The 13,026-nt window shown below is 41.5% G+C and overlaps 1 protein-coding gene across 8 annotated transcripts in view; it reads left to right on the top strand.

The window, feature by feature from the left end:
* The window catches only part of Lmpt (four and a half LIM domains protein limpet), a 63,168-nt gene that overhangs the window by 29,557 nt on the left and 20,585 nt on the right, over positions 1-13,026 (top strand). For 4 of the 8 annotated variants that reach the window (XM_017144278.3, XM_070215906.1, XM_070215907.1 and 1 more), the window contains 2 exons: positions 7,400-7,776; positions 8,097-8,341. In XM_017144278.3, coding sequence (XP_016999767.1) covers positions 7,400-7,776; positions 8,097-8,341 — 622 coding nt within the window. Of the gene's footprint in view, positions 1-1,257; positions 1,339-6,600; positions 6,945-7,399; positions 7,777-8,096; positions 8,342-10,260; positions 12,980-13,026 lie in introns of those variants that run through there. The other 4 variants (XM_017144280.3, XM_070215905.1, XM_017144277.3 and 1 more) reach the window with 4 other exon arrangements.

Genomic DNA, 13,026 nt, shown 5'->3' with positions numbered 1-13,026 from the left:
TGGTTTACATTTCAGGTAATAAGTGCAGGGACCGATGGCCATTAATTTGCCGGAATTACCTTAGCACCCTCCAGTCGTTTTCTCCCCCGAAATCGCAGTATCTAAGCGCTTCGCCAGCCAAGCGCACTACCTGTTGACTCATTAACTCAGGTTAGTGGGCACACTGAAAGAATAGCAGATTAGAAAGAAGGAGTCTTGTGAAATATTGTAAAAATACAAATTCCTTTTATACTTATACTTATTGAACCTTAGGTAATTTTATGGAAAATGAAATACTAGAAGAAACTTTATCTAAGTCTTAACGTTGGTACTAAAATCATTATTTTCTGAGTCAAGAATTTTTATTATTTTTATTAAACTTTTATTATTATTTTATTTTATATAAAACATATTTATTTCGTATTGAATTAGAACGGTCCAAAATATTGTAAATCCTCCCCGTTTTATGAAAGTACCCCCTTTTAAATGCAAGAAATACTGAATTCCTTTTATACTTATACTTATTGAACCTTAGGTAATTTTATGGAAAATGAAATACTAGAAGAAACTTTATCTAAGTCTTAACGTTGGTACTAAAATCATTATTTTCTGAGTCAAGAAATCTATTTTTATTAAACTTTTATTATTATTTTATTTTATATAAAACATATTTATTTCGTATTGAATTAGAACGGTCCAAAATATTGTAAATCCTCCCCGTTTTATGAAAGTACCCCCTTTTAAATGCAAGAAATACTGATTGTTTTTCCTATTTCCTTTTTTTAAGTGTACTATTTTTCTAAAAATTTTATATACTAAGAACTAAGCCAAAATATGTGTTATTATATGATTACCATGATAATTTATTCTTGAATTTATGAATTTTAAACATTTTTCTCAGTGCTGGAGTTGCAACTCCCACCACTTTGTCGCTCCCCGTGCACACGTGTGTGTGTTAATGAAGAGCGCCATAAAAAGCGACGCAATGCATGGCTAATAAGCGGTTCTTGCGGCTCTCTTGCGCTCCGTTCTCCCCATCCTTCTGGCTTCTTTATGTTCTCCTCCTTGGATGCAGCAGAGCACACTTGTGCCGTGTCATTATCGCTCACCTTTGGAGCACTCCCCTCGCCCACCCCACCCCACCCACTCTCTCTTCGGCCGCCCCATCGCTTTCTTCTTTCGGTAGCTTCGGGATTTTATGCTGGGCTTCGGCTCGCCACTTGGGCTGCCGACAGCGACAGCAGACAGCGACGCCGACGCAGCAGAGTTCAGTTAGAATTGGTTTGCTTAACGGTGCGGTTGTTGGCGTTTCTCCCTCGCGATTTGCGCGCGTTTCGCACGCGTTTTCCCAGTCAGTCGGTTGGTTGGTTTGGCGGTGTTTGTGGAATAAATTTTAAATAAATTGAATTTTATTTAATTGCACATTCTTTCGTATACTCACCTCTTGACTTGGCCATTGACTTGCTACGGGGGCCTGACGTCGGTGCGCGTATTTTTGCTCGTTCTGATCTGAAGTGTTTAACATTTATTTGAATCGTAAACAAAAACAAAACGCCACGATTTGTTTACATTCTGCAGTGCGGTTTCTGGTTCTTTTATTATTATTACCGAAATATGCAAATGTCAATTTCGGGAATTAAAATAAATCGCATTGCAGAGAAGAATTTTACGAAAAGATTCCTCCTTTGGATTATTAATTTTTCACTTGCTCCGACAATGAGTCAGTTTTGGATTTACACCCCCACCTATTTTAAAATTTTATCCCACACATTGACATTTGTTTTCCTTCTTCCCTTTTCACGGCCCATTGCGCTTTTCTCAATTTTGTAACACATTGTGACCAGATTTCGCGGAACTGTAACCCCCGGAAAATTTTTGCATCAGTGCTGAGTGCCGAGTGATAAATGTTTATGCGATGGGATCTTAAACCGTAATAGTTCTCGTGAATCTAGTGACGTATCTACAATTTCACTGATCCAGCTTTCTGGGTCAGCTTCGTTCGCTCAATGGGTTAATGAGTGGGTTTTATTCGCGCTAGATTGATGAGACAATAAAGTGAAGATGATTGTGAGCCAGCACACAAACTCATACATACTCGTATAATATAAATCATAATAAATAACAAAGTATTAACGGTGGTAAATCGGGTAAACAAAATAACTGGGTAATGAGGTGTTTGCTCTGTGATCGGTCAGATTGATAGTGACTTCTTAGAGGCAATGCAGGAGAAGTAGAAAAACGGAGCTATCAGTTCGTCTATAAAGTTGTGTTATCTAAGTGTTATCTGGTCGCTAGGTTGGCGACCCGTAAAACATTCAGATTTCAGAATTTTAATTCACTTACGAAGTTTCTGAGTAAACTACCTTAATAAATCTAAAAAATAAAAGTAAAATTTAATGTATTTTTTTAAAAGATTTTGTTTTTTATATCAAAAATAATACTAAAAGGTTTTTACTTCAAATTGAAGCAGTTACTTCAAACCATCTCTTTTTGACCACTCAACCTACTTTCTCATTTGAAACATTTTATGCAATTTCCTCTAGTTTTCCTACTATATTTCCCTTTAGAAATCGCATTGGCTTAGTCGTGATTTATGCAGTGACATTTGCGGTTCATCTCTGTGGGAACCCCCGCAAGGTTGTAATAATTCACTATGCAATTTGTTGCTAAAGAATATTCTATCTGCTCTCCGTCCGGCAGCCCCAACAACTTTGAGTATAACCCCGTGCTCGTAAATATCAACTAAGCTGCTCTGGGTTATAGGGAAAAAACTGAGAGAAGGGCAGGGGAAGGGGGAGGGCACACTATAGTGCATATGTTAATTATCCCACCTGTCCGATGATAGTGGGGTAAAAGTATAAGAAGAGCAGGATGAAGGGGGTATTACTACTCACTGATTCAATTAGCGCTGGCCATACGCACATAACCCATATTTACGGGTACACAGAAAAAAAAGTCAGAACAATATCAGTTTCATGTTGTTTACAGTAGCTCTTGTAGAAGAATCTAAGATAGATGTAAAAATATAATGAAATGATAGAAACGACTATATAATATATTTTTCTAAAAGATTTAGGTTTTATAAGAAATTTGATATTTTAAACTATGTAAACTATATATTTAAGTTTATCAATCTTAAATATTTTTAATGTAATATTTAAAATTTTTATATTTAAATTCTATTGTTGTAGCATAAAGATTCATTTAATTTAGATTTGTGTAGTGACAACATTTTTATCTACTTCCTTGATATTTATTTCCTGTGTAGTTTCGAAAAGTGTGATGGAGGGGAGGGTTCGTAACTATACTATATATAGGGCAATCTGAGCGTCCAACAGTAAAGTGCATTGTTCTGTTGTTGTTGGGGTAATCGCATTAAAAGTCGTTTAATCGAAAGCGAAAAAGAGAACTTTCCGTTCCGTTTCCCTCCCTTTTCCGCCCTTCCTCTCACCTTGAGTTAAGTGGGTGGAAGTGGGCGGTGCGAGGGGGCGTGGCAAAGTGGGACCACAGCTCATAATTGAGATTTGTTGCACTCCGACGTTGACTTTTATGCGAGCGCTTTTATTGTTGATTGTTTACAGCGGCAACATGTAAGTGCAATTACTGCGGAAAATTGGATTTCCCTCCCTGCGGAAAAGCTCTCTCGCAGACTCGAAGGTTTTAGCGTTTGAGTTTCGCTTTTCGGTCGGTGGAGGTGGAGGTGGCAAACAAATTGTTGGTCAAACAATGCTGATTGCTCTCGCGCCAAAAACCAGGCGATAGTCTGAAGGATATAGGATATTGCAATTGGGGGAGGGATGGGGGGATGATGGCACAGGGAGCGTAGCCCCAAAACTTTTCCAATTGCGGTTGCCGCACGGCGCTTGCCTCTATAAACGAAAGTGACTTTGGGGCTTATCAATTGTAATTGTGGGTCCGGGTTACCTACATCCCCTGCCCCTCCCCCTCGTCGCCCGTCGCGAAATGCTGCGGGGCCTAACAAGAAAAGTTGTCGCCGAGTTTGACTGTCTATCTGTGCGAGAGTTTGCTTCGGCATACAGTACTTGACAGCACCATAAAGCTCTGTATCGGATTCGAAATGAAGAATCTCATATATCGGATGTTCAATGCTTAATAAAGATATCAGAAAGTTGGGACACAGTTTTTGTCATGTCATTTTTTGTTAGTAATATCAAAACATTTTATATATTTTTCATTTATATTTATCAATTCTCTAATTTCTTTAGGAAACTTATTAATATTCTTATTTAGTTTCCATTAATTAGTTCCCTTAAAAGTTTCAAAAAGTATTTATAGTTATTACTTGCACCGTAGCCAACTTTTGGCTTTTAATTACATTTATCTGGCAAAAGTTTCAGCCCCGAAACTAGTTTTATTTGTTTTCATACGCATTTCTGTTGATTGTACACCATACGATATCAGTTATTATTATATTATGATGCCCTTTTTTTGGCATTGCCGTTGTTGTCTGTTGCCCGTTTCAATTAAATGAAAATCTTTGCCAGATGGTAAAGCCCAAAAGCATTCGCTTTTTCGCGTCTGTTTTTGATATGACAAAAAGTCTTGTCACAGCGACGACTCTAATCTGAAATGAACACGTTTTAATGGCATTTTAATTGTTTATTCTGCGATAACGCTGCGCATCTCCCCTCGACTGAAAAATTAAAGCAAACATGGAGATAGAGAAAGATAAAGAGAAGTTGGGAGAGCGAAATCATTATTAACCCATATTAGCACATATGGCCCGCATTGGTGCATTGTCAGCTAAATCTCTCGGCAAACAAATGTGTTCCTCAAGGTCCCCAGAACAGAGCCATCTGAATCCAAAGACCGAGTTCCCATTCAGCTGCGGGCATTCTAAATTCACTTGAATATTTAATTTTAGATTCTGCCCGTGTGATCTATCTGTACTTGGAAATCTGTCAAATTGAATTTGTTTCTACATCAATAACGGGAAATGACATTTATTTTTGGTACTGAACTTTTCGTGAATACTCGTTTGGTTTCATGTGTATTTGTTTTAATTTAAAATCGATTAGAATCAATTTTGTGGGGATTTATCAATATTTGCTGTTGTTTTGATATTCGTACATCTTTAATAATTTGTTATTTCGTTTTATTAACATACAAATCGCAAACAAATCAGAAAGTAAAGTCAAAAGAACCACACCGCAACATATGTATATAAATAATTTTATTAAATGCTTCCTCAATCGATAATTTAGTGATAAAAGTCGTATTAATATAATAAAGATAACTACGCAAACCAAATATTTTTGCACCCTCAATGTAACCTTTTTTCAGTAGAACCCTTATCGCACTTTGGTTCTGAGTAGTCTACTTTATTTTAGAAAATTCTTCATTTCTTTGGACTCTAAAATGTAAACATGTCATAAGTTAGATCTTGAGACAACCTGCGCTCTGTGCGACCCAGAAACATGACTCACTTGTACTCACAGTAATTTATTCAATTTATTTGCATTACCTGGGACAAGTCTCCTCCATCCAGCAAAATCAAAACCTGTTGCACTTTTCCGCATCAAAGTCGTGAGCAATTAGCAAACAGTTCCTCATTTTCCAGACAAGACCATAATAGGACAACTGACATTTTGAGACCATATACCCTGCGTTCTATATGCCCATTTGGACAATCGCCAGCCACTGTTTCCATTCGATAGCATTTAGGTGGAAGAACTCACATCGGCTTATCTTATTTTGAACGCTAACGCATTTTGGCCTCCGTCGATGATTGAGCAAATGGAATTTGGCAATTTCGGTTTTGGGTTTTTCGTTTCCAGCTCCCCCGATGACATCACACACTCCGACGGCCAATCCTACCCAGGATTGCTGAGTGCGTGTGTTTGTGTGGGGGGGGAGAGACCTTTATTAATCTTATCAAAAGATGCTTTTCTACCTTTTATTTTATTTCATTGCTTGGGGCGTTTTTATTTTCGTTAAATGTCAGCCAAACGGGCAATCCATAATCGTGAGCTCATTTTGGTTGTCTTTCTTCGTAATAATTTAGTGAAAAAGTTAGTTATTTCTTAAAAAGTTGAGAAGTTTTAAAGACAACTAAAGTATTAATTTTGGAAGCTAAAGTTTCTGATGTTCAAAATTCAGTTAAAAATGTTAATGAAATTATTATATGCTGATTTAAACATTTTAACCATAAATGTTGCGAGCTAATTGGTTTTGCATAGGTTGATGATGGTAAAATCTTTTGGAGAAATTTTAAGTAGCTTCCTATTAGGTACCATTTTTTAAATGACAAATTCTTATTAAAACCTGATTCATAATCTAATTTGCAATTTATCTTTCTGTGTACCCGTAACGTGTTTACGCACAATACCTCTGGTGTGGGCGTATTTATGATTGTGATTATTTTGCTTGTAGCTCTAATTGAAAAATAAGTAAACAAGCAATTATAGAAATTCCCAGCCCGCAGAATTCCTCGCAAAGGTAGAATTAAATTCTTGGATAGTAAACAAATCGTAACAGAACAAAGGTCAAATTAGCACTTTAATCAAAATGTCAATGAGCAAATAACGCGAACCGACGTGCCGACTGAAAGGTGATTTAGCCTAAACCGCGAGTTTCTCTCATTTTCTTATTTTCGTGGAGGTGGCAGAGCGAATCACCAAAGAAGAACCGACAAATTGTGCCGAGTCAGGCAACAAGAAAAGATATTTAAACAGAGGCCAAGTTCATTAAGCCAAACAACAGTAACAGTAAAGGGAATAGAGAAAAGCGGCTAAAGAGCCAAAAACCCTCAGTTCAAAGTGCGGTTAAAAGTGGCATAAAATGGTGAAAATGCTCGATCTGGACCGTCACGCAGAGTGCCCACTGTGGGCGGCACTGGCCTCCTCGGATGTCCCATGGACTGGGATGGACTACGCCTGCCTCAACGTGCTCAGTATCTACTGCAAAGTATTCGAACGGAAGGAAATATACGATCTCATCGTGAGGTAAGCCCGCGCCGGGTTCGCAAAGCTGCCGCCCGATGGCGCCACGCAAACTTTTGCACATGCGAAACGAAGCTGCGTACAGTGGAATTTTATTTGAATTTCTTGGTACTTTTGGGTGGAACAAGAATCACATATTTATGTTGAATTTCTGTCTGCAACACAGAGGCAATAAAAAGAATTGCAATTTAATTTGTAAAAAGTGTAATATTTTACGAGGTTTTTAAATTTAGGTTCAAGGGTATATCTTGAAAAATAGGAAATATTTGATTTATTTTTTTATTTTCTAAAATAAAATAAATATTAAAAATTCAAAAAGGTTTATTATATTACCAGTATGTTTGTTATTCTTATTATTTAATACTATTCTAAAAATTTAATCTTGATAAATGTTTCATTTTTATATATTACATTAAAATTAAAATATTAAACGATCTTATTCCCCTCTGATCTTCCAGGAAAACCTGTCAATCCTGCAAATGTCCTCGCGAGGCGCACGCCATCTACCAGCAACAGACGACCAATGTCCACGAGCGACTCGGCTTCAAGCTGGTTTCTCCCGCGGATTCCGGAGTGGAGGCTCGGGACCTGGGCTTCACGTGGGTTCCGCCCGGAGTGCGGGCCTCGTCGCGGATCAACCGCTACTTCGAGCAGCTGCCCGATGACGTGGTGCCCCGGTTGGGCAGCGAGGGAGCCTGCAGTCGGGAGCGCCAGATCTCGTACCAGCTGCCCAAACAGGACCTCTCGCTGGAGCACTGCAAGCACCTGGAGGTGCAGCACGAGGCCTCCTTCGAGGACTTTGTGACGGCGCGGAACGAAATCGCACTGGATATAGGTGAGTTGTCCTTCTAAATCTTGAATTTCATATTTAAATTGGTAAAACCTATGCTATAACATTGTTATTAACTAAATTGCTCACACAGAATTAGGTATAAAATATATGAAATGTTAGATGATACAAAATATTTGAATGTTTTAATCCGTGATAATTAATTTATGTATTTCTGATCTATGATTTTATATGGAATAAATTTTGCTATCCCCTACGCCAAGTTTATGGCTTGCTTTACTCTTAATATCCCAACGATGACACCGCCCAGGTTGACTTAACTGATTGCATTTTGCATTTTTGCATTTTTTCTTCCGGTTGAATAGCCTACATCAAGGATGCCCCCTACGATGAGCATTGTGCGCACTGTGATAACGAGATAGCCGCCGGTGAGCTCGTGGTGGCGGCGCCCAAGTTTGTGGAGAGTGTGATGTGGCACCCCCAGTGCTTCACCTGCAGCACCTGCAACTCGCTCCTGGTGGACCTCACCTACTGCGTCCACGACGACAAGGTCTACTGCGAGCGCCACTACGCGGAAATGCTGAAGCCCCGCTGCGCTGGCTGTGATGAGGTGAGTCCCTATATACATACATACCCCATATGAGATATCGCCCCCATCCGATCCCTAATTGAAAATGATTGTGTGTGGCATACTTTGGGGGGCATTCAGATGGTATCTTTGTATCCCAACCAAGAGTGTCCCTGTGAGTGAGTGCTCGATGTCACGGGCTCTGGTTTTTATCGCCCGCCGCACGCAGTTCACGTTTATTGCATAGGTGCGGCTATCGCCCTTTCCAAAGGTTATGGCATTTTCATTGAACTTCACTTTGAAACTCGGCGGAGCAGGGGAAGTCCTCCGGCTCCTTAATGCAGCGACTCGGCGATGGCGATGGCAACTAAGAAATGAAAGCAGTTCATTGGCAGCATTGGCTGTTGACGTGTTGTCATCCGTCGAGCGGAAGTTCATTGCGAGTGAGCCGGAAATTTGTGGCAATCGGTTAAGGTCAGAGATTGCAAAAATCACTGAAGGTTTTTATGATGGTTATAAATTGGTACAGCTTACGGAGCAACTAGAGGAAATTATTTTTTTGTGCAATATAATATACTGCTTTAACTAAAACATAGAATATTCCAACCATCAATTATTTGCTATTCATTTTCTTTGTGATTCATGCGCTTTTTCAAAAAATTGAATTTTATTGCTAGCTGCTTTCACAAAATGTCAAAGCGAAATAATAAAATCTAAAATGTTTTAGAGTCTAATAATTAAATTTAATTATGTGAAGAAAATTATGGTTAATTCTTCTGTTGCATATTATATCCTACGTGTTTATTAATCAATAAAAAAAGCTTTCAAATTATTAAAACAAGTTAAAAATAGTATTCCGTATTTCAGTAGCAAAGCTTACATTTTAAAAGTGTCTTCTCCAAAACTAAATTCTATTCAATATTTACCAAATGTATAATGTAACTTTTAATTCATTCACCGCTTTCCTAATTTTCCCCACCCATCACAAAGAAATACTTTCGCTTTCGCTGCGAAAAGCTAAATAAATTATCACCAGACGACCTATATATTCATACGAATTTATGTATTTTTGGCACAATTTCTAATGACAATCAGTTGACGAAAATAAACAAAAGAATTCAAAAATAGTTTGGCTATAATGTGGGGCAAGAACACAATTATGCGCCATTTGACAATAATTATAATTAAACTGATTGTGTGGCTATTGTTGGCGGTGCATAATGTGAAGAAAACAGAAAGAAATTGGTGAGAAACAGCAGGCCGAAAGCTGCTCGCAATGTTAGTGTCAGTGCCAAGTCAAAATTTATGGCAAACATTTGTGTGCAATCCGCTCGGAGGCGGAGAAATGGGGCGTGGCGACCCTGGCCCCAGCCGCTGGCCATGCTAAAGGAAAACAGATTTGCAAACAGCAAGAACAGTACAAGCCATTCATATAAGAACTATGGAATACAATTTTTTTTAGACCCAACGGATTTTAGAAATAAAATTCAGTTTATAAAATCTTCAAACATAAATTAATATGAAATATGAAAATGATAACATTGCGTATGAGTAATATTATAATTTCTCTTAAATAACAGATACAAAATATCATTGCCATTGAATTGTAAATTTGTAAAATTCCTTAAGCGATTTGAAAAATATTGGTGTAATATAATATAATTTGTATGTTTTACTGTGAAATTCTATTATTATTCCCTTAAATTTTCTTAAAATTTTTTACAAATTTGAGATTTTTATTTCACATAATTAATAATTTTTTAATAATTTTAATAACATCCAAAATTTTTCTATCTCTTAGAGCGAAGGAAAATTTATTTTTAAAGCCTTTTTCTATTGGTTTTCCCATCTGATTTATGACTATGACGCTCACTGTTCTCCCGCACGAAAACTGCGAGCAAAGCAGAAAGTGGCGAAAAGTGTTTTGTGGAAAACAGCAATCGAAGCGTAGACCAAAATAGATCCACCGAAACGAGAAGAAGGGGCGCGTTCGGTGGGTTGGGTTAGGAGGGTGTCGACTAAACTGATTAGAAAATCCGCCTTGGCCGATTCCGATTGCTTTGGCATTTGACACAGAGGCAGTGCAGCAGCGGCCAAGGCGGAGGAAGAGGCAGCGGCGTATTTGTGTTGCCAAATTGCCAGCTAGAAAAGTCACCGATGTCTTGTCAGTTGGCTCTGCTCTCTTCGCTGGCCGTCATTTAGCGCCGTTTGCCATTTGAATGGTTTGGGGATTCGGTTCTTGGCGGTTCTTGGTTCTCTCGCCGCTGAATCACCTCTCAGTTCTCTAGGAATCGAGGTAGCCACGGGCCCATTGCCGCCGCCGGGGCATTAATCAGTTGCAAGACGATCGATTAGCGGAAAACAAGAGCCCGCCCGTGCAACTGCAGCCGCCTGGCGATTGCCCATTTCCGATTCTCCTCGCTCCGTGCCGCGCTCTCATAAATACCTCTCAAAATCGTAGATAAATAAATAATATATCGATTGGCCCAGTGATTTGCGAGCGAAAGTGAAATAAATATTATTTTCGAATTACCTAATCGGCTGGCCATTAACGTGAGTGGTGTGTGCGATTTTCTCGAGTGCGTGGTGAATATATTTTATATAATACGCGTTAGCCGAATTGATTTTCCCCCGAGAGCAGTACTCTTCTCATTGCATCGGCGAACGTTGGAGGATTCGGATTACGCAATGGCCGCTGAGGAGGCGCTAACCGGCGTCGGCGAGCTGCTCTTCTCGCTTCTAATTGGCTACCTGGGCGCCCTGGAATTCGCCTTTGTGGCTAGACATCTCTACCACTGGTCCTTCCAGCATCCCGACGATTCTTCTGCCGATGCTGGCGCTGACTCAGAAGAATTACCTCGTCTGCGTGAGCGATTGGATAAGGAGATCAAAGAGGCAGCCGAAAGGGAAGCGCTGGCGGGCACCAATGTCATGCAGGATGGTGTTCTCTATAGCAACGGAATTCGCGTGGATCCGGCTGGAGAAAAAAGAGAAGCTCTGGCCGCAGAACTGGCTCGTCAGCAGCAAATCGAGGCGGATACGCGACGTCAGCTGGCCGAAGCCGAAGCCAAACTGGCAGGAGAAAGACTGCGGGTCCAGCGGGAGAAAGAGGAAGCGGAGGAGCAGCAGCGAAAGCTCGTAGAGGCCGAAAGACAGCGCGAGAGAGAGCATGCGGAGAGAGAGCTGCAAGAACAAAGAGACGCAGAGCGCAGGAAGCTAGAAGCAGAAGAGAAAGAACGCCTAGAGAACGAGAGAAAGCTGATAGAGGCCGAGCGAGAGCGGGAAGAGAAGGAGCGAAGACTGCAAGCGGCGGAAGAGCAGCGAGAGCGGGAGGAAAATGAAAGAAGAATCATCGAGGCAGAGCGACAGAGAGAGCAGGCCGAAGCCGAGGACGAGCGCCAAAGAGAGCTAGCCGAGCAAGCAAGGCTCCTGGTTGAAGCCGAGCTAGCCGAAGCCGAGCGTCGCATCTTTGAAGCCGAGATCCAGCGAGAGCGGGAACAAGCCAACGAGGAAGAACAGGCCCAACGCGATGCGGAGATTGTAGAGCGTCTTCTGGCGGCGGAAAGAGAGCTCAGTATGAGTGCCACCGAGAGCGAACTGGAGGAAGATGCCGCCATCGCTGAGCAGTCGCGTCGTCTCATCTCCAGCAGAACAGATCTCGAGCAGAAGCAGCGAATGATCGAGGAGAATGCTCGACGCTTCTTGGAGGCCGAAGAGGAGATGGTGATGCTGCAGCAGCGAAAACTGCAAGCCACCCACAGCAAAGAGGAGGCTGACGAGTATGCCGGAATGGAGCCCGTGGTGGAGGAGCCGTGTGTGAAAAAGGTGGCGCCACCTAGATTTCAGGAACCGCCAGAAGAACCACTCGTAGTGCAGAAGGTTAAAACGCAATTTGGTCAAGGAAAGGGTTCCGAAGATAACTATTTGGTGAAATCCAAAACCCCTCCCTTCCCCGGTGTCTCCGATGAAGGATCCTCCGTGGAACCCTTCTCCAGCCAGCAGTCTTCGTTCAGCACCCAACCCTCGGAAGAAATCAACCGCACCGAAGGCGAACGTCCAGAGCCCGAGGGCGAGGATCAAATACCGGATGTACAGTACACCGAGGACTATCTTCGATCTCTGGATGGCATCAAGAGTCGCCCCTTGGTCCGCGAAGACGGTTCGGGCCGGAGAAGAGCCTTCAAGAAGCGACGCTCCAGTGGCAGTTCCAACTCCTCGCGAGACTCACGCGCCTCCCGGGACGAGGAGCTGAAGATGTTCACCTCGCTGGAGGAGGAGGAGCTGCGCCATGGCGAGCGGGAAGACTACAACCCCATCAAGTATACGAGTGAGCCCACCCTGAAGGTCAAATCCCACCGACGTCACAAACGGAGTCCGGCCAAGGATGTTAGGCCGCCGGCAGAGACGAGTGCTGGATCCCTGGAGATGCTCGGCGAGGAGAGCACTAATCCCTGGGGTGAGGTGGTACCGGAACACTATAAGGACACCGAGTTCTGGAAGCGGGAGAAGGCCCTGTCCATAGACGAAGAGGAAGTCGAGATGGAGAGGACCTCCAGGGGAGAGGATGTAGAGGATGAAGCCACCAACGAGCCGAAGTCCTCCTCTTTCGAGGAGGCCACTGAGGCACAAAACGAACAAGCAGTGGCTGCCCTGAAGCAGCAACTTTCCAAGGAGCAGATGGTGAGTAATTGGAACTAGCAGTCGAGGATCTTTAATCTTTATTACGT

This window comes from Drosophila takahashii, chromosome 3L (genome assembly GCF_030179915.1).
Source record: "Drosophila takahashii strain IR98-3 E-12201 chromosome 3L, DtakHiC1v2, whole genome shotgun sequence".
Lineage (NCBI taxonomy): Eukaryota > Metazoa > Arthropoda > Insecta > Diptera > Drosophilidae > Drosophila > Drosophila takahashii.
This window is presented reverse-complemented; position numbering and strand designations above follow the sequence as displayed.